Genomic DNA, 27179 nt, shown 5'->3' with positions numbered 1-27179 from the left:
TTGTTCCTATGTATGTTCACCAATTTCTCTGAGATTCTTTTACCGATCAGCGTATTTCCACCACCAAAATAACCAGGAGAGTTTCTTTTGAACCGGTACCATATATGAACGTTATGTTTAAATGTAATATTTGTTTCGTGAAAAATGATGATAACCTCAAATATTCAGCATTTATTTACTTTCCGCAGTTATAATATATCACCCTAAACTTTATCCAATACACCATTCAAACACAAATTTCAGACTAAATACATGCAGAGCACTGTTCTAATCCTCCTCATTGTAAGATGGGCTTAGGAGAATTTCAGTGCAGCAAAGCCTATAAACCAAATTAGTCATCAAGTAAGTGGTACAGTGCAATCCCTGGACACTCGACCTTGCCATGTCAGCAGAGAAGCTTCGCCCTCGCAATGTCATCGTTTTGATTGTTTATTCCACAGCAAGGCATCGCCGGTTATAAACATGTAAACATTAGGGGCAACAGTCGTAAATTGTAACACTGGATTGATTTAATTGTTCTAACTGTGCAAATTTGTTTAGTTTCGTATGTATAGGATTAATTTACCATTGTGAAGTAATTATAAAGGAATAAATAGGTTAAAACATATTAGGAAAGTGGTGTCTTGTTGCTTCTTTAAAACCCAAAGTTACAACTAATTAGTTAACTTTATCGCACGTAAGAAAGATATACCAAAAAATGATCATAGAAATACTTGGGAGTTGCGTTGAGTTACTCGAAAACACAACTCTCGTTAGTATGAGTTTTTATGACATTTCAATAAACGGAGTTTTAGTTCGCATACCTAAAAATTGGAAATGGTAATTAAAAAATCTAACATTTAATTTAGTAAATCATGAAATTAGTTTATTAGGCTACATAATTATTTCACGCATATTAGTGAGCGTGAAATTTTAGTCAAAGTGCTTAACACAGCGTTTATTTGTTTTCCTTGTTACAAGCTGCTCGTGCATGGATACAACTTTACACGATTTAAATTTACTGTTTCATATTTATTTAATTTCGTTTTTATCTCGTTTTGAAATGTAACTACCTCGTAGCAGCATACCTAAGTACGGATTGGGCATGATTTTATTAAAAACTATGCGTGGGACCAGGTATAACTTAATAAACTGTTAAAATGCGTGAACCCAACAAATGAAGAAACTGGAAATTGTCTTTATTTACAAGAATTTGTAACTTTAGTGCTAACTGTTAGTCTAGCAGTGATAACAAAACCAGGGAACTTATTAACGAACACAACATTTATCTTAAACCTTGAAGATAAATATTCATAACTATATTGGATTACAGACTCGCCTAGTTTGTTTAGTTTAAAAATAAAAGATTCGCACCTTTCCCATTAACAAAAACATAAAAATTGCTTGTTGACCTCGGTAGGGTATAGTGAGATCCTTATTTCAAACTTGACAAGAAGGGCAGCGCAATAATTTTCTTTCCTCAAGTGGTAAAACTGACTTCTGAAGGACGTAAAAAGGATTTAAAATAGATGTTGCCTGAGAGGCGAGAACAGTTTGTACAGTATATCCAAACTCATATTCTTTGATTATCCTTTAAGCATCAACATCCGCCACCCTTTCAGTTGGCAGTTACGTGAATATGTTAAGCTCATAAAAAATGCAATACATTTCCCACGACCATAAAAGCTCGTATTAAACAATTTCCTGGCAAAACCCCGAAAACAGGAAGTCGCTTATCCCGACACATAAAGATGTAGAGTTTCCACAATAACGCGAGACACGCGACCCGTTGAGCAACAAGAAATATCGGTGAACCAATACCGATACCCGAGTGCATAGAGCAACTGTATAGTACAGTATCTGACATAAATGTCAAGGTGTTCTAAGTGAAAGGGACCACCGCAGTACAGTCCGCGCTCAAAGTCACTTGTAGGCGGGTACAGTCTCGACCGCTAACAATATAATCACATCACTCTTTTATTTAACAGTCTATATAATTATGGATAAATAAAATATTATACTGTATATATGTTCAGATCCTTCTAAAAATATTTACTCACTGAGGCCCCCAAGCACTGAGGCGTATCTATTTAAAACAATCTGGCCCGATAGACGTTGTCCTGTCTTAAAGTGGTTTTATGGCAAATGCTTGTTCATTTTCAAGATGAGCTCGTTTGCATCGCTCAATCACGTCCTGATTGAAGTTCGTTCGCTACGCTCACTCGCCTCCAGAATCATCCAATTCGGTGCACTCGTTCTCGAGTTATGGAATACCACCAATAAAGGGTATTAATTTTTATTTATATATATAGATATACAATCAATGCCGTTTAAAATTTACAAATTCTTTAATACCAATGCGAATTGTAATAATTTCCCTAACAACCCCGAATTCCCAATATTTACCGCCCGAGTATATGACACTCTTGATTATAATTATACTTTACTTCACTTTTATGATTAAGAATAAACCACATGAAACCAGATTTCCCAAATCATCGAGAAAGAATAATCCTAGCTAAAGATAGTTTGCAAGGCTACACACGACTTGCTTCATCCTAAAACATCCAATTGGGTTAAAATAAGTATTTTGTTCCTGTATTTTGAGGATAATGATAATAACAATGATGTACCAGTATATTGAACTGACAGAAAAATTTATATCCACAATTGGTGTTGAATATTCGTTGTAAACGATTTAAACTGACGTGAAAGACTTAGAGGTTGAGAAACCCACCTTACAAGTAAAAATATGTGCCCATGTTTGAAAATAGTCACCAAAAGTGTACAAATGCTGTAACCCAGACGGGGAGTTAATATTTCCGGGGGTTAAATGGACCGTTACGATATTAGTGTGGTTGCGACAAGGCCGTTATGAAGGCCGTTCTGGGAAACGTCTGGTCGCCACCTCAGATCACAGCATCTCAGTCGCTGTACCCAAGCCTAGACCCTTCCCTTGCTGTGCTTACTGCTACCCAAGCGAAAAATTAAATAACTATAAACTAACAGTGATCCATGAGGATGACACATTTATCTGTAAGGGAGTGTGTTTTAAACTACAGTATTAGAGTGCGTTTACTATTCATTCTGTTGCGAACGACGGTGTAGCACACACATACCTCCTACAATAAATGTTACGTTCCTGTCCAGTTATACAGGTAGATTTGTTATCTACTATTTGCAGTTTTGCCAAGTTATAAACTATTCCTTTGTTACCATAGCCAACAATTTAGGTACACGAAGAGTCGACATCAGCGCAATCAAACCTAACCTAAGTGAATCGAACGGCGAAATACCCTTCAAACTTTACAGGATGAGAAGTCTGCTTGAATTTCGGTGTGTATTTATCTTATCTCGTCCAGTACACACAGCTGTTGAACCCAGACCCTCTGTCGTTTTTTTGTACACGGCAGTGATTATAGAGAGCCGTGAATATTCAGAACACCAATGAAGTAATCGAGTGTCATTAATTTCGCATCGATGAGATTTTTTGCAAAACTTGTAATCCCAATAAAATAAATTCTCTGTTTTTTTTAATTTGCATTGACTGTTTTTATGGTGTCACCCGTCATTTTTGAACACAGGTCTTCATCACGAGATTTTGAATCTTCAATTAAATATTTTGTTTTAGCTCTAATGTGACTAGTCATTACCAAATCGCCTAACAAATTAAATCTTTAATACTTTTAGTTGAAATGACGACCATACGAAGGCTTAAAAAGCCAAGTATGAATTGAGATGAGTGTAGGATGAATGTTTGAGTGGCGCAAACTTGAGTCTTTTTGACTGACCGACATGTTCCTTAGACCGAGGTTATTAATAGCCCATACAGCAAATAACAACTAAGGGACCTGGTTTATAATGGAATCCGAACCACATTATTTGCCTTTTACTTTACGAATTGGTCCAATTATCAGGATAGTACTAAAGTACTTATCATCGTATAATACACGACCCCACAGATTTACGTAGCTCTAGTGCCAACAATTTAACCTGATTGTAGCCTGTTTCCAATATATATCTGAAGCTCTACTAGGTAGTATTGGAGTAGTTTGATTACCCCAGCGACAGGTTGCGCTGCTGCGACTGGCCGCTTTGCTTGTAGTTTTTACATCGTTGCTTTGCTTCAATAAGTGCATTAGTCGCGCTACGCGCCCCCTACTCAATACAGTACCTGCACAACACTCAGCGGTGAATCCGCGTTTGGGCCAATGTAGGCCTATTGTATTGCAAAATATACGACAGGGATTGGTGTCATTGGTGTGGTGGTAAATAAATATACAAGACTCATTAAAAAACAATAGGTAAAAACAGTTAACCTACCCATTCTATCTGCCCAAAATAACATTCCGGATTACAGTGTTTTAAAACTATAACATCACACAAATACATGCTTCTAAATTTATTTTTATCCGATCGTCATATTTCATAGCACACAGTACAATAAGGATTATAAGGATGCATTACGACTCTGATAATAAACTAGATTATTGTTTGCCAACAGGGATATAATTAAATACAATGAATGGGTGGATCGGTGGATGTCAACAATCAGTTTTATTTTTACTGTAGTTTTTTGTCTTGATCTTGGAAGTCTGGTGTCATATAATATTAAATTCTCCAAAACACACAATTTTGACCACTGACGTCTTTTTATGAACCAAAACAGACAATTTTCACACTCAAAATGTCCTACGCCAGCGGACAATCCATTCAATTTAGATAACCAATCTGGAGCAAAGCAGTCCAACACAAAAGGTGAAGGTCCAATTAATTGCAGACAGGTCGCGTATGAATATGTTACAGAGGCAGGGTTGGGTAATTACGCCACGGTAGAGATTATGTAAACCCGCCTCACCAATGCCTCTCCTACTGTACCAAAATGTCGTACTTTCACAAGTAAAAATACATTGAAAATGGACCTAGGTTTAACAAAAACAGCTGTTTCAAGGAAAATGTAGGGTTCAGTGGGGAATGTTCAGTGTAGGGAAATGTAGGGTTGTGGGGATTCAGTTCACGAAGAAGAGGTGTTTGAAATTTATGCGTAAACAGAAAATTATAGTTCCTTATCAAAAGGAGCATACCCTATACCCATGTTATAAGCCTCTCCAACGGTTCTATTGTATTGAATAACACGTAATTTAATGTTCCGTATTTTGAAACAACTTTTCAAATAATAAAATAAAAGTTATAATGAGATCAAAGTGTAATAGAAGCATTGCACATTAATTTATTTAGACATTGTAGAAATATTATGTAGTTTGTGTACAATACCACAGATGTTGCTAAGCAAGGCAACATTTTAAACAAACAAACTTGTTTTCCTATCACATATTATTGTCAAGCTGATTCTTGCTAGTGTCAACCATTTAATTACACAAACACGGCCCTGGATAAACAAATAAATCGTTTATTTTCTGTATTCCTTTTGATGTATGTATAGAAATTTTAACTTTGATTGATAGTGACAATTTGATCGATTAAAGGTGTTTAGCAACAATACATTAATGAGAAATTATGTGTATCAAAACTGTAATGATTAAATGCAATTGGAAGTTCTTTTTAGTGCAATGTTGAAGAATTATAGCCTTTGTAAAAATGAGCTTTCTTGAATTAAAATAGGCAAAATATATATTTTTTTTAAATATTATCAAATAAGTTAATTTGGTAAATAATTCTTTCAACAGGGTTTATAAACTTGAGTATTTTTTGTGTAATTAAAAATTTTAAGTGTTTTCCAAAGTATCAAAATTAAAATGTGATTTGTTCACATTTTGCCCCCCTCCCCCCATCAATTTTAATATCGGCGTAAATGGTTTTAGGTGGTCTGTATAAGCTTAACTATGTCCTTAAAATTGGGATTCCTCTTAATAAAAACATTAAAAAATTAAACAAGTTTAAATTATAGTGTTGATAGACCTAGATAATTACAAGGTTTATTGACAATCCTAAAGGGATTTGTGTTTATAGTTGTTTATTAGTGATAGGATGTAGCCTAATAAGGTTTGTCATTATATTATGGTGATAGAAGTAAGTATAGAAGTACTGTGCAGTAGTTAGTTATTTGTGCAAGACAGTAATGCCCCACTTGGCTCAGGCTCAGACCCACCTTGGCTCATGCCTACCTGAGTCTGATGGTCTTACAGACAGCATTTATGTATTTTTTAAAGCAGCTTTTGCGGTATTTTTTAATCTTGTTTTTATTGTTATCGAGGTGTCCTACGTCCTACGTACGGGAATTGAGTATACAGTTAAAACGGTGTACATTTCAGAACACCTAGTTTGTACAAAGACAAATTTTCTTGCAGTTTTAATGTAAAAAAATCATCTTGCAAACAAATGTTGCAAAATATATTTTTATCCCATCATAGGCCAATACGATATGCATTTTAAATCAGATAATTTTACAATAAAACAGCAATTGTGACGATGTGAAAAGCGTTGAAGTGAGATTTGCGGCCGATTCGCACAGACGCACACTGGTTATAAGTAGCCGAGTTACAGTAGAGATGTAATATTCATAATTCCTTTTTATAGCCCCAGGATTGCGTTTTATGACTAATTATGGTAAAAAAGTACCTTGTCAGATAATAGTAATAAGTGTAATGGTCAATTGAGAAGTGTACAGACCTAGTCAACGATACCACCTTCCGGCCCACAATAATTACTATAACCACAATACATACTCATACTATAGGCCCTACAGAATTTCCAGTAGGTCTGAATAGAAACTAACAAAAATAAAACTATAATATCCAATAAAATTCACAGTACACATAATTTAACTTTGGTGTCCTAACATCATTAAACGAATCGTCCACACCTAGCCTTTTATCAATTCACTGCACCATTTGCTAAATAAATAAATGTAAACAAAGAAAAGTAAAAACAATAATATATTGTTTGTTTTGAAACAGCGATTTGGTTCAAATAACATTCGTTTGAAAAAAAAGAACTGGTCACTTGTTGAAGGAATTTAAAAAGTAAACACAGGCCAAAGTACTAACGGCAAAAAAAGTTAAAACATATTTTTTGTAGATTTCACAGACAAATAAAAAGTAGTTAACGGAATACTAAAATACATTATGATAAGATATGCCTCTCTTTAAGGTTATCACAACCAGAGGAAGACGAAACAAATATTCGCTTATTATAGACAAAGAAAATTTCCAATATTATTGTTCAGTTGATTTGAAACTAATTATCAATTAGAAAACCAAATAAACAAATTAATTATGGTGGACAACTAGAGGGAATAACTATCCTCACTATAAATATGTTAATTGTTTGCGGTCGTTTATTTTTTTCTAAGTTTGTAAATGTGAACACAGCCAAAATTGTAATACAAGATTCTAGAAATATGCAGTTATACATTGATGATTTTGAAACAACTAACTTTAATACCCCCGCCGCAGCAAACCTGCTGACTAAGCGAATTTCCATTTACCTGGCTGAATTTCTACTAAAATATTCCCTGTCTAGATAGGCACGTTAGTTCAAAAAGGCAAAAGAAATAACTGTACAAAATTATGCTTAATTCAGATATATTGACATGATAGTGTTGACACCTAAATTATTAGGGTACGGTCCGTCAATGTCCAATTTTAATTGATTAGATTTACTTCATGACGCTCATAAAACCAAACTGAAATGTTAACATGAAGCTATTGATTTCTTTCATGTCAAGACATCCGTTTGTATTAAAAACCTGAGCCAACTCTATTGTTACCACCTGTAAATCAATTGCACACTTATCCAAGATGGGACGCTACTAAGAACTGAATCAGAGGATCGTAGACATCATTTCAATCGTCACTGTGGCTAAAAATACATTTACTCTAAGAATGCTTGCGGTACTAAGTAAATTTACTCTTTAAACGCTTGGGGCGTTAAAAATATTTACTCTACCTGCAATGTATAAAAAAGTAATAATAATAATGCACTAACCTTTTAGACAGTAAAAGAATGTTGTTTTTTATCTATCAAATCTATTACTCAACAATGATAAGTAGAAGCCACAAGTCTTTGAAAAAATGTAGATTAAATTTATGGGTTTAAACTAACTACTTTTGATGCCTACCACAATCTAAAACTCGGAGTTAATCATTATTTTTCCTTAGTGGTGACTGCAATTATGCCAAACACAATTACTATAAAATTCGCAAACCTTCCCAAAAAAAAGTAAATTTGCAAATTAACTAAAAATAGCCAAAAACCTCATATCTGATATTTTCATATGGATTTAACAGGTATAGTAGTGAGTTGTACAGTTGCACGGTTGGCGGTTGGCTATACTGAGTGTAGTATCCAGGGCAGTAGGTCGAGGCTGGTTGACTGACTATAGACAGTAGCTCAGCTAAGGCAGACTGTGCAATAGTAACCACTGACATTGTTGTCATTACTGTACTGACAAATCAAACACAACCCAAAGTAAACTCATCTCCCGAGAGAATCTTACTTCCTTAGAGTGTGATTGTACGATAGGCAAGCAAGTGATAAGGGGACATAACTTATATGATTGCTGAAAAAACTGAGAATGCTCTTTTGTCATGAAAGTAACTTGGGCTAACTAGAAAACATTTTTACATTAATTACCTACAACATAAATTTCATACACTAAACCTTTAGGAAGTTACTGATCTGTGAAGCGTATGCTTAGCTTATTGAACGATAAGTAATTTCAAGAGTACTTGACATATGAATAGAAAAAAGGCTTGGAGAAAAACATCATTCCTAAAATATTTAGTGATCACATTTTAAACCCAGGGTGCCTATTTAATTACTTTGTAAAGTACTGTAAAGGCATGGAATTGGCCCAAACCCAAGACTTATCACTATTTTCAGGTTGTAAGGAATCATCAAAGAAAACCCTAATGGAATGACCTAGCAAAACTAAAATCTAAATTAATTTTTCTCAGAATCCTACGAACAGGATCCAAAAAATGAACTTAAGACTCTGTTCCTAATACAAGTGAACATGAGTCTCTCAGAATTTAGGTTTGTACTATTCTATGATCTCAAAAAATGTTATTTTGATTAATCTCAAAAGTCTAGGCCTAGATAGAGATTTAAACCAATTTAACGTCAAAACTACCTAGTTTTAATCCTTTCTATTCACCTAGTCCCTCCTTCTTACTCAGAAACTCAGGTGTTATTGTAGAATAAACATTGAAGAAAAATATATTTTAGTGGGCCTATTATTGCATTCTGCAAAGATGCATTCTGATCGTTAGAATTGATCTCAAATGTTTACTTAACTTGGGAGATCTGTATTTAGATAGCTCAATCACTAGGTAGTTTTCATTTTATTGAGAAAACCGTGGCATTGTATTATATTGGGGGCGGACTCAGGGTCTTGGCTTGTCACCCGAAGTTTGACGTGGCAAGTGAGTACTTTACTGATATGTAGACAGGGAGTAGAGCTTACCTGGATGGAAACTCAGAACTGTACTTGATTTTGGTATGGACCAGGGATTCCAGAATGATCGCCAATAGCCAATAGCCTTAATTCATTGAAATTTTCATTAGTTCTATTTAAACATTGTAAGGAAATCACAATCACTGGAGATGATCACGTCATCATCGAGACCATAAGATATGCACTTGAAAGCTGCCTCAATTTTGTGTGGTGATTGATTACAGTTTTGCCGAGAGCGCAAAATGTTGTGCGCAAAAAAAACGCTAACAAGTGTTCCGTGATTGTAAGTAGCGATCACTGTTTCGTTGAGACCACAAGATATGTTTGCAATTGGTGCCGATGTCATTGGGGACAATCCCCGGTTTACGTACTATAACAAAAAAATACTAGTGAGCCTTCATAGTAGGGCTTTGCAGACCAGACAAAATATGTACACAATCCGGAAGTAGTTCGCATGCCGTAGGTTGGAGACCCTAAGGTTAGAACCTAAAACTTTATCACTTAGACTAGACTACTCCTTGTAAAAAACCTATAAACTTAAGTTTTGCACACTATATGTAGCACAGACCATAAAGTCAAGTAAGCCTAATCTTCCAATTACAAGAAACCTTTCAGCTTATAGATATATTTCGGTATCAGTGATAAAGAGTGAAGTAAGTGTCGAACAAGACATATCAAAAACAATCTGGAAGGCAAGTACTATTTCGCCACAGGTATTAATTAGAGTTTATCCAAGATCAAGCATTCACCTAATTCTTATTTACAAAATTACTCTATAATGTGTTATCAGAAGATTTATTGACCTAACACTTAATGCCCTAAGCCTAGCCTACTTCTTTATTTATTTTCTTTTTTTTTGTAACTGTGTATCCTTTTGTGTCCTTTATAATATATTTATATATCAAAACGATATGTCCATATTTAACCGAAATAAAAGCAAAAGAAAAACTTGTGTCCTTCTCGTCTAGGCTTACTTAATGTAAAAAGAAGCAAAACAGGTGTTGTGTGCAATCCCTATTAAACTCAATAATGTAGTCAACTTCCAACATTATTTTAGGTAAGCTGCTCCCACCTACTAAGCCACAGATGATTAAGCTTAATATGGATTGCACATAGTACAGGATTAGAACCGCACTTGTAGAAAGACTTCAACGCTACACTTGTCAGTGCAAGATCTTAGCCAACTGAGCCATCGTTGGCCAAATGCAGAAAGTGCCTTTTTAAGCACACTAGCGCTCGCAGGTAAGTTTCAACGAACTAATGCCCCGAGCTATAGGCTACAACTATAGGGCTAAGGTTTTCAAGTGTTAATGGAAATTTATTCAAATCTCTAGAGCAGCGGTTCCCAAACTTTTTCGACCCACCACTACCTTGGAATTTGTAAATTTTGCGACCCACCCATTAAATAATAATAAGCGGCTATAATTATTTATTAAAAGGCCGATAAATTTGGTGTCCTACTATTTGCCACCAGTGTCGTTTGCCACCAGTGTCATTTGCCACCAGTAGGGTCAGTTCCTGGAATTCCCGCCGTGACCGTTCCTATGAGTCATAACCATGAAGATGTACTTATAATTTTTTTGGATATTAAATAAATGTTTATAACTCCAACTCCAGTTACAGCTGTGAATTGTGAAAATTAATTTTACCATCTTTTTCGGCATAAGAAAACGCACATTTTGAGTCCAAAATCACATAATCGCAAGTTAAACAGTATAGGCATATCTATGTTAAGGTATTTTAAGCTATTTGAATATTCCTTACATGGCCTAAGATTAGATAAATAATACAAAAAAAACATTTGGCACAGTATACAACGCATCAATGAGATTAAATCCCATAAAAATACTTGAAAAGACGCAGTTTCAGTGTTTAGTATTCTGCGAATATACAGGGTGAAGAACTTAAACGTACCACCTAGTTGCAATCTCAGAAACTATTCGATTTAGAGAAAACATTATATGGGGAATTTCAACTACTATCTTATGACATTCAAAAATATGAATTCTCTTCCTTTAAAGTATGATATTTTCAATATTTAACTTAAAATTTCTTATCGGACACCTTGTGTTTTATGACGATTTTAGACTGTAATTTTTAAAATTTTTTCAGTTTAATTTTTTCTATAAAGCTACGTAAAGGAGTTACAGCGTGTACAATTTAGATTAAAGGAGGTTTTGGTTGCATTTAGCATGATATAGCTCATAAACGAGTAAGTTTGGAGAAAAAGTGCAAAGAACAAATTATAAATGTTTTAAAATTACATCTACATTCTAAAAAGATCATAAAATATATTGAAATTATTTCTTTGAGACATCAGGTTCATGTAACAGTTATGGGATAAACAACAGACCTAAAAACTGTGTTTTGTTATCATAAGTTATCTTGAAGTTCTTTGAAAAGAATCCTTCATATGTCGGTATTATTTTGTGTTAAATTCTGCCTGATAACTTCTTAAAACTAATCAACTAAAAACATTTATGTTAACCAAGTCCATCTATCGTCTAAATTGATTTGTTGATTGAATGTGGTTTTATTTAGTACGTTATTAGTTTAAATTTATATTTAGCCGTTTTAGATATAGTTTGTATTAAAGATTCATTTAACTGAGATGTAATTCTTGTGCAATATGCATCTACTTATATATAATTAAACTTTGAAAATCTTTGTACAACTAAATCTAGAGTTCTACTGGACCGATTTATTAATTAGTGGGTCATTGGAAAGCTTATTTCATGAAGATTTGCAAATAATTATGAACGTTAAGCGAATTAATAAATAAATAAATTATACTAACACTTTGTAAAACTTGGTGAGAACAGCACTAACTATGTCGTAACACTACAAAACCACAGATAGGAATGAGCGTTTCCGTCACGTATTTCTCTACTCCTAGAGGAGTGTTGGAATTGTTACCATAAAAATGTTGCAAGAGAGGGTGATAGTGTGAATTATAGGTATTCCTTGGTCCAATCGGCCGGTGCCTAGAGGGGTGATGACCCACGGACTAGGGTTGGGGCTGATGACTCACCCAGCCAGGTATAGAGTGGTGGCAAATGACACAAATCCTAGAGTGGTGGCAGATGACACTGGTGGCAAATAACACATATTCGATAAATTTATCAATATTATCATGTAACTTACTCTGAGAAACATACAACTTAATGAAAATTGAAAGAATGATGTTATTGTAAGTACAAACAGTACAAAACACTATTGTTTGAGAAACTTAAAACTATAAAAAGTGTATGCCTATTATTATTACAAGTGAATTTATGTGGATCGATTGCTGATTACCACTGCATGTGTTGGGTATCTTCCACACATCCTAATTCTGTATTTATATTTAATAATTAGGGAGGTTACCACCCTCTCACACAAATAAATTATTAGGACCCAATAAGGTTAAATTAAGCTCTCACGTTGACTTTACTACGAAACCTCAAATATTAAAATTTTAGAATATAAAAGTTGTTTTGTATATTTTTACAAGTTAGATTATACCCTAATCGAGCATTTATCACAAATCCGTCCTAACTACATTCCGTAATCGCAGCACTAAGTTAATCTGATCATCTCTAGCCTAATGATCTAGCCTTGGTCACTTCGTATTCGTTGTCATCTCCCTTGTTCGCAGTAGTTCGCATACCGGTACTCTCCACGTCAATTGGTCCAAAATCAAACATGCTGGGTTAGCCCTTTGCCTATTGTGGCAATATTGTAAATTATTATAATTAATACCAACATCAATCACATTCAACTGTGAATAGGATATTCAGAAAATATTGCTAGTTAAAAAAGTAGTGCCTGTTGCTACCTGCTCAGTAGGCTACTTACTATCATTGGTGATAACTAGACCATTTTGGTTGTGAAAATGATCAGTCCCGTTAAAAAAAATCAAAAGTATGATCTCTTCCTCGAGACCTAGCCAAACTGCGACCCACTGGGAACCACCGCTCTAGGGATATGGCTAGGCTACATAAAATCTACTGAAACTTTCTTTGCTTAGCATCCAGGCGGTCGCTTTTACCGGTATTTTATAAGGTGCCAGTGAGGGCATGGTAATAAGGACAGTTACAGAATACAGCAATAGCCTTACTAGTAGGCTGTAAGTTATTAGCTTATGAAGTCAGGCCACCAAAACCAATAGGCCTAAATACACCAGGGTTTGAGAAACGAAAAAGGGGTCAGACAACCAATAAAATGGACAATGGTAAATCAGGATGCTTAATAAATATTAAGCATAAAAAATACTTGGAAAATTGAATATGTGATTTAGATGAAGACAGAGTAATTTCAGTTTGCCTATAAAAGGCTAAGCTATTGTAAAAGTAGGCTAAAATAAATTAGCCTTTGAACTTAGGTACTTTTCAATATACTGTAGGCTAATTGTTAATAGTAGCCTATATTAAGTTATTATTATTAAGTATAACATCTTTTCTGAAACAAAAACTGTTTGAAATCTCTGTTGGATTGACTGTATGACTCGTTTTATCTTTGTGGTTTTTAATAATATTGGGGGGAAGGGTTGTCTGGTGACTATTGTGTAGCGTAAAGTAACTAAGTTAGATATTATTAACGATACCTGTTAAATAGTTTTCATTATAAAAAAAATAAGTAACGTGCCACATCAAACTGTGGATTAAATACCGGTAAAAAGGTTAAGTTGCAAATGTTTAACTCGAGATTTCCTTTCGCTTATGGTGTAGGCCTATTTTACTAAGTTTTTACTGACAATACGGTACCGGTACCTATTTTTTTACAAAATACAACTGACTAAGTTTAGTCAAGTACAACTTTATCCCTCCAAGATTTAAAATAGCCTAGGCCTAAAGATTTTTAGACCAAAAAGTTAAGTTAAAGGTGACATCCCAATTAATTTAGGTAGATCATTCAATTACCCTAAGTTAACCCTTTGAGTGCCAACGTCCGGGGAACCGGACGTTTTTAGAACGAGCCAAAAGTGCCAACGTCCGGCTGACCGGACGTTTCGTAATGATCGAACAGTTGTCATAACAACCGAATGGATACTCGGATTCTTTTAACCCATATATTAACATTGAGTCGAAAGTTACTAGATGCAATACATCGATTTTCGTTGGTCGAAATATCGAAAATTCGATTTTTACGAAATTTTAACCTAAAAATTGCCAGATCGCGCTCGGCATTTTTAGCGCGACCTTCGGGAAAAATCATCGGCATTTTTTGAGCGTTACTTTTATTTCTCGCCTGGCACTCTAAGGGTTAAGTTAAATATGCCTACGTTAACTTATGCTTGAACTAAAAAAGCAAGTTAATTTTTTGAGTTGTTTAAGTTAGCCTATTTGTTATAAATAAAAATTACACTCAGTTTTAAAGAGGTGGTGTTTAAGTTACTTTGAGCTGAGCTCAAAATTACATTGTCAAGTCTTAAGTTTAACTTTTTAAGTATTATTTATACAATAAATTTATTAGCCTACTTTTACTTTTCATATAAGTTAGAGGTACCGGTACCCTACAGCATTTATAAGTTAAGGACCTAGGTACCTAAACCAGTGGCTTACATGTCCAAGTAAATGGCTAATAGCCAACAATAATTATTTACAGTACAGTAGGCCTAGGCCTAACTTAACTTAATAAATTAAGAAACCAGTGAATAAGTGTGGGTCAAAGTTATACCGGTGTAGGTCTAAGCAACCGTGATCTCATAACTTCCCTACCTGAAACATTTAAAATTTAGGAGACCAAAAAGTTGTTGAGTTTATAATTGTTTTAATCGGTACCTACTCTCAAAATTAGCCTAAAAAGTTTTAACTTAAAGCATGGTCACTAAGTTAACATAAGTTACCAGTAACTTAGGCCAAAGTTGATTAAGAAGAATAAAGTTCAAGTTTAACTTAAGTACAAAAATGCACTTTTCTGTTTGTTTAATTTTGTTTCAAGATATTAAGTAGGTTAAGTAAGTTATACATTTCATTAGGGTGCCATCTGCTTCACCTTCGTTAAACTTAAGTCTAAGTTATTAAGTTAAGTTCGAAGGCTAATCCTGTCTGTCTGAATAACTTAAGATTAAGTTATCAGTCATAGACCTAAGTCTGCTTCAAAATCAATTAAGTTCGGTGTTGTAGGATAAAATTTAGAGGCCTTAAACATTTAAGCTTATCTTAAGTTATTAACTTATAAGTAATGTTGAGATGGAAGAGATGTGCCCTGGTACAGGCCTAAAGCAGCTGTTACCACCAAGGGTACCTACTGGCAAAGTAAGTATTGAACCATCTTGTTTTAATCATGACTTTCAATCGTGCTTTGCAATTTATAAATAAAATCCGTACAATACTCGGAACCAAATAAGTGGCAGAAAATAATATCATTATTTATAGGTTATAATGTGTTCTATTTTTACTGGATGCTTCTACTGTTATTTTAGAGCTGTACAAATATGGTTAATCTACTTAATCGGTATACAAGTTTCATCTTATAAAATTATAAACGATTGCTTGGATATTGCAAGAGAAAACATATGGAATCTTAGAAAACCTAAATTTTATTTTTACAGCGAAATAGTACAACTTAACCCAAATTCTGCACTTCACTTGTTGACGTGGCGTGACCAAAGACAAAGTGATTGTTTCAACTATTGGGTACAATTAACAAAGCATAATTATTTAACAGTTAAAAGCGAATAATAAGGGAAACCAATAGCTTGATTAATTACCACTGTTCAACTGCCTTGAACGTTTTTATGCGATGCAAAATATGGCGACACATCATTGCAGACAACTGTTACACCATCCTGATACTAAAACCCTAATGTTTCTGAAAAGGAAAGAAGTTTACATAAAAATTTGTACTCACTTTATTCTTCAGGTAGTCTTCTATCGCTCTAAATGCCGAATCTGTGAGTTTCACAAAAATTAATTCCTTATTTTCCACAAAATTACCCGACGATGACAATCCATACTGAACACCTGCCACCAGCGCCGCCATTTCTATCTTGACGCTTGCACATACAGACCAGCTGACGTTAGAAATCCAAAGTAGCAACTATCACTTGTTTATTTCAGAACAAATTCGGTTGAAATATGTAATTCAGCATTTCTGCTATTAAGTTAGTATTAAAACTTCGAAAATTATTATTAAAAGCATCTTTTAATTGCGATTATGATTATTTAAACTAATACGAGTACTGTTTTTGTCTTGACTCTAGAGTAGATCCGTTCGAATTTCAACTAGGAAGTAAACTTACCTGTTTTTTACCAAATCTGCCACTACAATAAATTAGCAGCACTTGTCGATAGTGATAAGAACCAAATTTTCTTTTACAAAAAATAGGTATCAGCAAGTTGTCTAAAAGTTTTGTTGGGGTTTAGTAATGTTAATGATAGCTGAGTGAACTTTATTAATATAAACTTATATATAAAATTATCATAGACTACTGTAATGTAATGGGAATATCAGTCCAAGGAATTCCACAAAAACAAAGTTAGCCTACTGTAGTAGGTGCCATAATTCTTAGATTCATAAAAAACACAAAATATAAAAAAAGACTTCAAGCAATTGAACACATCAATTAATTGCACATCAAGTAATATGGAGAAAGAAGTACTTAGATTGTTTTTGTAAAAATTTTTGAGTTTGAGTTTTTTCCAGACTTAAGACTGTATCCATTTTGGGCCACCCTGGCCCCAAAAAAATTGGTTTTCAAAATAATGTCTGTGTGTGTAGGTACAGAGAGAGCTACAAACCACAACTAAATGTGGTGACTGTGGTTCAATTTTGATGATTGACCCTTTTTTGTAACGTGACACGCCACAATAGTATAATGTAGATATTTTTTAATGGTTTTATAGTGTTTACATATATGTAAATAGTAACATGACGCAATCTATCCGACATGTCGGTCAACGATGTAGAAGACAAGTATTTCAAGTAAGTATTTGATGAAATTTGGTAGGTATGTAGGTTAACTCATTGGATCTCCAGGTATTTTTATTTTTTTTATTTTAAGAAGATTTTTTTATAAAACTCTTAAAATAAGTAAAAATCAAATTTTCAAAAATGGCTCGACCGATTTTGATTTAAACTTAGAGTGTTATAGTCCTTATAAAAACTCTTTAAAAATGGCACAAAACCCATTTAACTTTTTTCCCCATAAAAATCATAGTTACTCCCACCCGCTTACCCATAATAAGAGTGTTGACAAGCTAATGAGAAAGTATCTATGTGTCATATAGCTGATACAGTTAATAATCGTTTATAATATTGAGAAAAAAACAATATTACTTTGTATACTAAAATCATAGACATCCATACACATGCAAGCTCATGGGCAAACTGCAGGAGAACGTGAATGAAAATAAGAGTTTAAGTTCTATTTAAGTTCTGTTTAAGTTCTATTTACTATTTGTGTTTGTCATTATCATACCAATCAAGAGGTGATGAGGAGGTCCATGAAGTTAGCGTACCCATATTAGCGAATCCACTTTTGTTTGTATCAATCAGTTCATTGTTAGTTCTCGATAGTTCCCCAATATTTTCGTCAGTTCTCTAAAATTAAAAAAAGTTATAGCCGATAATAAGTGGGTACGCTAACTTCACACTTCCGGTTTCTAGTGCGCACCGCTTTCAGATGAAAAATGCTTACACCTATTTACCAAACGTTAGTTCTCTATAGTTCTCCAATATTGATGCTGAATCTTGAAAAATAAAAAAAGTTACGAGGCATAAAAAGTGGGCACGCTAACTTCACAATTATAGAATTTCCAGCGGGCACCGTTTTCTGACGAAAGACTCTTATATCTATTCATCAATTGTTAGTTCTTCATTAGTTCTCGATAGTTCCCCAATATTTTCGTTAGTTTTCAAAAAATAAAAAAAAAACTTATAAGGCATTCAACGTGGGTACGTTAAATTCACACCTATGGAATTTCCAGCGGGCACCATTTTCTGACGAAAAAAGCTGATATCTATATATCAATAATTAATTCCTTGTTAGTTTTCGATTGTTCTCCAATATTGTTGTTAGTTCTCCAAAAATAAAAAAGTTACAAGGCATAAAAAGTGGTTACGCTAACACACTTATAGAATTTCCAGCGGGCACCGTTTACTGATGAAGAAGAATACTTGTATCTATGAAGTATTCCTACTGTTACTTCTTTGTTTCTCTTATCACTTCTTCAAGATTTTGTTTAGTTCTAAAAAAAATTAAACAAAGCTATAACGTTGCAGTTCTTCATATGAAGGTGCACATTCCACGAAGGTGCGCACTCCATTACGAAACTGGTAATTGGAAATGTCAGATTAATGAAACTATTTACTAGCGGCCATAACATTGTTTTAAATTTTTTAGAACTGACGAAAATCCGGTAGTATCGAGAATACACTAAATAATAACGATAAGTATATATAAATATTTTCTTTAGATGAAAATGCACACTACAATTTTATGTATGTTCATTTTTCCGCCTTGTAACTTTTTTATTTTCGGAGAACTAACATCAATTTGGAAGAACTATCGAGAACTAATAAGGCACTGATGTTTGATACGGATATAAGCATTTTTCGTCAGAAAACGGTGCCCGCTGGAAATTCTATAATTGTTAAGTTAGCGTACCCACTTTTTATGACCGCTTGTTGACAAATTCACAGTTTGGATTTCGAGAGGGTAAATCAACAACTGCAGCTGTCTTAGAAGTAATTAATAAATCTTTAAATGCATTTGAAAATAAAGAAACTGTTTCATTAACTTTATTTGATCTTACAAAAGCTTTTGACTCTGTACCTTTTGATATTTTATTCAAAAAACTTGAATTTTATGGTATTACAGGTGAAACTTTAAAAATTTTAAAATCCTATTTAACTAATAGAAAGCAGTATGTATCTGTTGGAGGCAGTCAGTCTAACTTAAGATTGGTTGAAGTAGGTGTTCCACAGGGCTCGGTTTTGGGACCCTTCTTGTTTTTAATCTCGATAAATGACCTGCCGAGGAATGTTGATGTAGACACTGTTGTATATGCTGATGACACAACTTTGATTGCAACAAATAGAGATATCCATGAGCTTGATTTAATTACTAATGAATCAATAACATCAGCACTAAATTGGTTTTCTTCAAATAAATTGACATGTAATCAAGAAAAAACACAGAAAATTCTTTTGAGTCTATCCCCACTTGACAATGAATTAAAATCTGTAAAATTATTAGGCTTCCAAATTGATTCAAAATTAAATTGGCAAGAGCACATAGAAATCACTTGTAAAAAAATTTCCAGAGTAAATTATCTAATTTGGAAACTCAGAGATTTTGTTAGTAATGAATACCTTCGGATTACTTATTTTGGTTTTTTTCAATCTCATATTTCTTACGGGATTATACTATGGGGACACTCCCCCCACACCCATGAAATTCTTTTATTACAAAAAAAAGTCATACGAACAATTTGTGGGGCTGGCCCTGTGGATAGCTGTCGACTTCTTTTTATAGACCTTAAAATTATGACCGTTGTAAATTTGTATATTTTTCACATACTCCTCTACACTAAAGCCAATCTTCATCAATTCACTTGTAGAGAGAGTATACACTCTTACAATACAAGAGGCAAATCCAATCTAGATATCCCTGCACATAGATTGGCCAAAACAGATAACTGCCATAAAATAAATTGCATACGGTTTTTTAATAAATTAGGTCTGACAGCAAAACAGGTTCCTTTTAATAGGTTTAAGTCTAAAATGTTTGAGTGGCTCATCCAAAATCCATTTTACTGTATAACAGAGTACTTAGTTTCTGATGTTAATATTAATTTTTAATTTAGAACCCACTGTATTTTATAGCTTTAGTTTTTATTTATTGTTGACTATGTCTATTCCTTGTAAAAGGTCAATGACAATAAAGATCTTGATTCTTGATTCTTGATTCTTATGCCTTATAACTTTTTTTTCTAGAACTAGCAAAAATATTGGGGAAATATCAAGAACTAACGAAGAACTGACGATTGATACATAGATATAAGCATTTTTCGTCAGAAAACGGTGCCCGCTGGAAATTCTATAATTGTTAAGTTAGCGTACCCACTTTTTATGCCTTATAACTTTTTTTTTATAGAACTAGCAACAATATTGGGGAAATATCAAGAACTAACGAAGAACTGACGATTGGTACATAGATATAAGCATTTTTCGTCAGAAAACGGTGCCCGCTGGAAATTCTATAATTGTTAAGTTAGCGTACCCACTTTTTATGCCTTATAACTTTTTTATTTTTCTATAACTAGCAACAATATTGGATAACTAATGAGAATTAACGAAGAAGTAACGGCATTGACTATATAACACTACGTAGTGTTGTATAGTCAATGGTAACGGTTAGTACATAGATATAAGCATTTTTTGTCAGAAAACGGTGCCCACTGGAAATTCGATAGGTGTGAAGTTAGCGTACCCACGTTGAATACCTTATAACTTTTTTTATTTTTTGAGAACTAACGAAAATATTGGGGAACTATCAAGAACTAACAAAGAACTAACAATTGATATATAGATACTGTATAAGAATTTTTTTATAAGAACTATTGATTGGTACGAACAAAAGTGGATACGCTAATATGGGTACGCTAACTTCAGGGACCTGTGATGAGGACATGACAGATAAAATGGTTGAAATCATAACCTTTTGGTACGATATACAATTGATTTGCTGTCTATACTGATCAATAACACCCTCTATTAGTGGTTTAAACTAAGATCATCTTTTCTAAAACTAATCCTGGAAATGCAGGATAGATACTTAAATATTATTAGAAAATGCTGAGTAACAGATGAGAATCCCATCATAAAGCAGGTGAAGTTAAGTCCAATGAGTTGGATTGGATTAGTGTTTTGCATGACCAGGATAGTATTTTTAGGCGATGATGAGTGTTCTTTACTGACTAGGATAAGCCAATTATTACCAGTATGGCTGGGTAGCTGGGTTACAGTGCTCACCTAACAAACCTTAAACTGTTAGACTATAGGGTGATGTGGAGGGGATAGATTTCTTCCCCTAAACCGCCTATATTTTGTGAACAGAGTATAGGCATCTAGCTCACCACGTTCATATTACACACTCGTTCTTTATGCATATACAGTAGACTCCCTCTTATCCGGCAGTCCGGACAACGGGTTTTCCGGTTAAGCCGACATCCCCAAAAACTCATTAAAACAGACCGTTTACAGTGATATCCGACTTAAATTTAGGAGAGCATTGTATTTAAACATGTGAGACCAGTGATGGTCTCAAATCTTTCCCACGAGAACAGTCGTTTCAGTACCGCCCACTTCCTGCCGATCTAGTCCAGTTAAACCAATGTACTGATGAAAATTGTCCGGTTAAAGAGATATGTATTTTCCGTTGAGTGTAGTCCGGTTAAACCGATGTCCAGTTAAAAGGTCTGTATAAGAGGGAGTCTACTGTTGGATCAAATAAACCTATCAGCCCCTAGTGATACATTTTTATTTAATTCATTTTGATCTGTCCAATAATATCTTTACAACTACACAACTTAACAGTTTAGATAGATTGATCACTCAAATATTATTTAAATTTACAAAATCTCCCTCTTTATCAAATAATCTTTCTTTACTGAGATGTTTCATGTGACCTTGATTTCTTAAGCTTAAAATCTGGTACTGTATTATATATTTTTAAAAGAATTAGGTTGATGGCACTTCCCAGCTTTTTTGTGTGAACAATTTCATACATTTGTACAGTACAGTAAACTGTGCTGTTAAAAGTAGTGGCAGGTACAAGAATCCGAACCCCTGACATCGCTGCCTTGGGCTGAAGTCATCGGTGCTATCGACAGAGCCACCAACTTACCAAATTCAATTGTGTGAGTGACTTATTGCCATTCTATTTAATTCCTTAGACGAGATTTTAGTTTTTGATGATTGATTAAAATCTTATTCGCCCTCTTGTTCTTCATCTCTGTAGCATACATCTTGATCTTGAATTAATAGTGTATATCTTTTATTTTTTTGTGTGTATATTGATTTTGTTAATAGTATATTGTAATTGTCAGAATCTTTATTTATTTGATAAATGTTTTGACTGCCTGTGTCCATATTATGTATATAACAGCAAGATTAATTTAATCTGTTGTAGCTATTCTTGAATTTTTGTTAATAGTTTGACATATCAATAGTATAATGTACACCAATACCAATACAGTACAATTGTAATAGTCGAAATGATTGAATAACTTACTAAACAGCTGCTTGTTTCCAGTAACAAAATTGAACACATGTTGGAAGACGGTTTGAGAAGTTACCTTTACATAAAAATTATATTAGTTTTTTAGTGTTGTTTTGATCAGATAAATGTTCAAAATGATAAAAAATATAGTTCGTCTCACGGGCAAAAGTCTCTTTTCAACCCTCGCTCATTTTTCAACCTCAGCTTTGCCTCGTTCAACTTGAGCTCGGGTCCAAAAGAGTCACTTTACGCCCTAGTGATTCACAGAATGGGTGAAAATGATGAAATGAAATATACTATTTTTTCGTTTCAAAATATTTTTCTTACCCTCAAGCTTTGGTTGGCATACCGGGACTCTAATTCCGCCCCCTCTTACAATACAGTACTCTCGTCTAGAAAGGCAATTTAGTAGTCTTTTAGGATTGGTAGTAGGCTTATAAAAGTTAAATGATTAGTTTCAGGTGGATTGCTCGTTATACATCTTTGAATTGTGCCATTTTATGAGACGGTAGATAAAATAGTTTATTAACAAAAAATAATAAAATATCTAAGGGAAAAAACATCAATGAGAGTCATGACTGTTGTGATAGCGACAGCCACAATGCTGAGCCTAACCATTGACTATATAACACTACCTAACTGAGTAGCTGAGTGGAAATGGTGCTCGCTTGGTAATTAAATGGTTGCACGTTCAATCCTATGAAAACTCTACATCTTTTTAATGGTTTCTCTAATTGCTCCCAGCTGTCTTTGATTTTTTAACAAATGATCCTCGCTAAACCAGCTGATCTAAAGCCGAGCTTTCCTAGGCGCAGAAGCAGAGCTTGGAATGTGGAGTGCAGGGAAGCGATTTCAATTGCGATCTGCTCGGCTTCTAGGAAAACAGTACCCTTAAATTATAAAAGACAGGAGAAGAACAGACTCCGCAGTCAGTTTCCTCGCCTAGGAATACCCGGCTCAATTCAGTAAGAAAGCTATCATCTATTTCATTCAAAATTCATCTTTGCCTTAAAATACGTGCCCTGAAGTGTTGGCATGGTAAAACTAAAACTATAACCTAATATCCAGCTCATAGGAGTCGTCCCTTTTTCTGCTTTATGATGGGATTGCAGCATTTGCTGGCGATTCCCCTGATCCAGGATAGGTAGGTTCTCTCAGTGTGCCTTGTGTGGTGTATAACTTATACAACCACAACATAATAGAGAAACCTATATTATTTTGTTTTCATCATTCTGAAATATCACTTCCTAAATTATTCCTTCTGGTAGCCATGTGTTTGGTAAAATGTATGAGTACAGTAGAACTCCAATTATCCGAATCAGTTGGGACCGTACCCCATTCGGACAATCAAAAATTCATATAGTTGGATTTTTACCGAAATTTTTACCGTCTTTTTATAGGAAATAGGCCGTCATGCCTTTCTTTAACTATCGCTGAACGTGTCGGAAAATTTAAGCGATTGCGGAGTACCCTACTGTTGCAATTTTCCGTGATTGCGGGAGACAACGATGGTGTCAACACAGTTATAGCCTATATTTAACTTTTTGCCACGATCGCAAAAAACAATGACGATGTTTCCGTGATCGTGGGAGACGATGGTGGTGTCAACAAGACCATAGAAAATATTTAACATTTTGCCGAATTTGCGAAAAACTTAACACAATTTTGCTGTGACCGAGGGAGACAATGTTATTCTAATAATCAGCGATTTGGATGGTTGGAGTTCGGATAATTGGAGTACTACTGTAATAGAAATTGTACTCAAATAATGAGCATTAAAGATAAAAATGTATTATTTTCAAAAGTTCCTAAGCAACTTATGATGAAACTAACAATAATTGTGTTTAAAAAATTTTATATTTCTTCTCACTTGCAGGTTTAGGCGAATTAGCAATTGCTTCTAAAGTTGCTTTTACACTGAAATGTACAGTACAAGTTTCTTTCTTGTTTGAAAAATGCAGATTATTCTTCACCAACGTTGTAGTAATTATAAATGTTGTTTTGCAGAAGAAACCATCACTAGTTAACAGCGCCTTTAAACTGTTTTCCCAAAACTTTGAACTTGTTTGAATTATTCATCATTAATTCAATAATTTTATGTATTTGTTTGCAGTGCGTCTAAGCCAGTTGCATTTTCAATAAAGAAACAACAAACCCTTTTAAGGGAAAGTGGTAAGTATTTTAAAAATGTGACTTTGCCCATTGCATGTACATGTTTAACGGCAATAAACGATTCTTATTCTTTTTATTCTTAAGGGGACAAGCCATCGTCCTTCTTGCATAAAAGTACAAGAGTCTAGCAAAACACCTACTAATTTTAAGATGTATTGCCCAGACTGACCAAAAGAGACTTTGGAACTATTTCTCAGAGATATTGATTCTTAAACCAAGACAATAATTAATGCTTTGTTTGACTTTGGTCCAAAGCATTTATCTTCTCTAAAAATATTCTAATTGTCTGTCATACATTATCACTTTTCTTTTTCCTACTGATGTAGTGTTAGACATACATAGAATAATTATGAATTGTTGATGTTGATTTAGTTTTGATAATAACTCTTTTAAAATAAACATGGGTTGTTTTTTTTTCTTGATAGTATGATTGGTTTCTTTTTTTATATGATGAGGGAATATATGTTCTGCATACATATATGTCCTAGAAAGCTTTAATTTTTGTCAGGTTCTTTACAGATACATTTAAGTAAAAAACAAGAAATGGCTGAGAAAATTCAAATATTACAGTAAAATGCATTTTTATTATACATAAAAATATAATAAATACAAATAATTACATAGTCCATAAAATCCACATGCAATATTTGTGTGGATTTTCTATTATTAAATATTTACACGTAAGTAAACAACCTTTTAGAAGGGCTATTTTTCACAAACAATTTTGTTTATTATTTACATGCTTCTGTATTATCTTATGGTGACATGTATTCCCCCCAAATGTTCCCGATCTGATCTGTAACAAAAGAAAACAAAACAATTATATTAACAATAAACAATAATAACAAGTCAAACTGTTACTCTATATCGGGGAAATAGTGCACCAGCCCGACCACAACCAAGACCTGTCGGATAGTTTGAAAGTAGACGAAAATGCAACTTATTGGTCGAACAATGTCTCAGTTAGAATTTGACACTGAATGTTTTATTATGAAATAGATAGGTACGTCAATTTATCTTCGTAATGATGTTGGTCCCCAGAACATTTTTCAAATTGTCCTTCTGCAGACATGGCAGTCAAAATTTGTATATACCCAGTATCGCTTTCTCTTTTGTTTAGTGTCCACTCAGTACAAATGCACTACACAACAGATTTTGTAGGTATCGATGACACCATTTTTAACCAGCCTTAAAATCACATTTGACCCTTTGAGAATCCCCGTAGTTATATTAAAAGTTAAGATATTCCAAAAACTTCTTTGACTGATTGTGTTTCTTTAGTTCAGATAAACTATACTCTATTGAAAGGTTTTTACAGCTAGGAAACTTATAAAACAACTTTACCCACCTTCTATTCTGGAACTTGTCAAATTACTGCTCAATTACTGCGCTTAAACTGATTCGAAGCCTGTAAAAATATAAGAAACTTGGTAAAACCCTTATATTTTTTTCTAAATATATGCAAAGCATCATGGTCATATTGTAAGCTGATGGATGACATATTCACTAGCAAAGGCTGTGCTAAGTAGTCCTACTTATTCTCGTTTTCAAGTGATTGGGCAGACATAGGTCTTAAATCAAGTGTTAAAACAGTTAGGCCACATCTTTGAACAAGAAAAATGTCTTTAAAAAGGATAAACTGGAAAATTTCAAGTGGTATAACCATTGGTATCATGAACTCAACACGATGTAGACCTAGATTCTATCAAATTTGTAAGTGTATAGGTCTGCATAATTTAAATTATATTGTCAGAGAAGAAAATACATTTTGCTGAAAGTAAATGAAATTATTGTAGATTATAGTAACACACATTAACACGTTCACTGCTGAAAACCTTTACACAGGCGCTCCTAAACTGTGGCGAGGCCCAGGCGGAGCCCCGGCACGCTAACTGAATCAGCGATCGCTATTAGCATTAAATACCTCAGTAAGACAAATCACAAAAGAGCAGTGGTGATTGTTCTGCGTTACCCCGAAAGTGGATGTAGTTCACTGAAACACCCAAAGGTACAACACTGCCTGGATCAATAACCAGAGTCTTTGTAATATGGCTCGAATAGAGAAAATCCCCGAAAACGGGACAAAAGAATTGCCAGGCGGTATTTTACGGGAATGTTTAGTACCAACCTACACCAAATAAAGCCCCATTGTCAAATATTCCGGCCTCAATCTTCACTGTCAATTTGTTCATTGTCATACATACAATTTTATGTACCACAATGACAAAAATGTTCAACAGTGAAGACTATAGGTCACCAGACTGACTGATTAGAGCGCTTTTCCTGTAGCGTTTTCATATCGCCCCTGGTGTCAGGGTAGAAAACTACATTCATCCCCTCCACGCTTAAAATCGGTTGGATAGCCTATTTAATTATTTACTTGTAATGTTTTCAAAACTT

The 27179-nt window shown here is 34.1% G+C and overlaps 2 protein-coding genes across 4 annotated transcripts in view; both read right to left on the bottom strand.

Annotated features, from left to right (window-relative positions):
- The window catches only part of LOC129002141 (RNA polymerase II elongation factor ELL), a 94445-nt gene extending 78075 nt beyond the window's left edge, over positions 1–16370 (bottom strand). The window contains exon 1 of the mRNA XM_054429739.1: positions 16232–16370. Within this exon, the coding sequence (XP_054285714.1) occupies positions 16232–16363 (132 nt within the window). The 5' untranslated portion in view covers positions 16364–16370. The remainder of the gene's footprint in view (positions 1–16231) is intronic.
- An 8980-nt stretch (positions 16371–25350) lies between these two features.
- LOC129002050 (uncharacterized) overlaps positions 25351–27179 on the bottom strand; it is a 46564-nt gene continuing 44735 nt past the window's right edge. For all 3 annotated transcript variants that reach the window (XM_054429562.1, XM_054429561.1, XM_054429560.1), the window contains exons 12-13: positions 26128–26187; positions 25351–25575 (exon numbers count right to left, since the gene is read on the bottom strand). In XM_054429562.1, the coding sequence (XP_054285537.1) occupies positions 26158–26187 (30 nt within the window). In that variant the 3' untranslated portion in view covers positions 25351–25575; positions 26128–26157. The remainder of the gene's footprint in view (positions 25576–26127; positions 26188–27179) is intronic.

This window comes from Macrosteles quadrilineatus, unplaced genomic scaffold (assembly GCF_028750875.1).
Source record: "Macrosteles quadrilineatus isolate MER2022 unplaced genomic scaffold, UCM_ALF_1.0 Scaffold_9__3_contigs__length_116548681, whole genome shotgun sequence".
Lineage (NCBI taxonomy): Eukaryota > Metazoa > Arthropoda > Insecta > Hemiptera > Cicadellidae > Macrosteles > Macrosteles quadrilineatus.
Note: the sequence above shows the minus strand (reverse complement) of the source record. Positions and strands in the feature narration are given on the sequence as shown.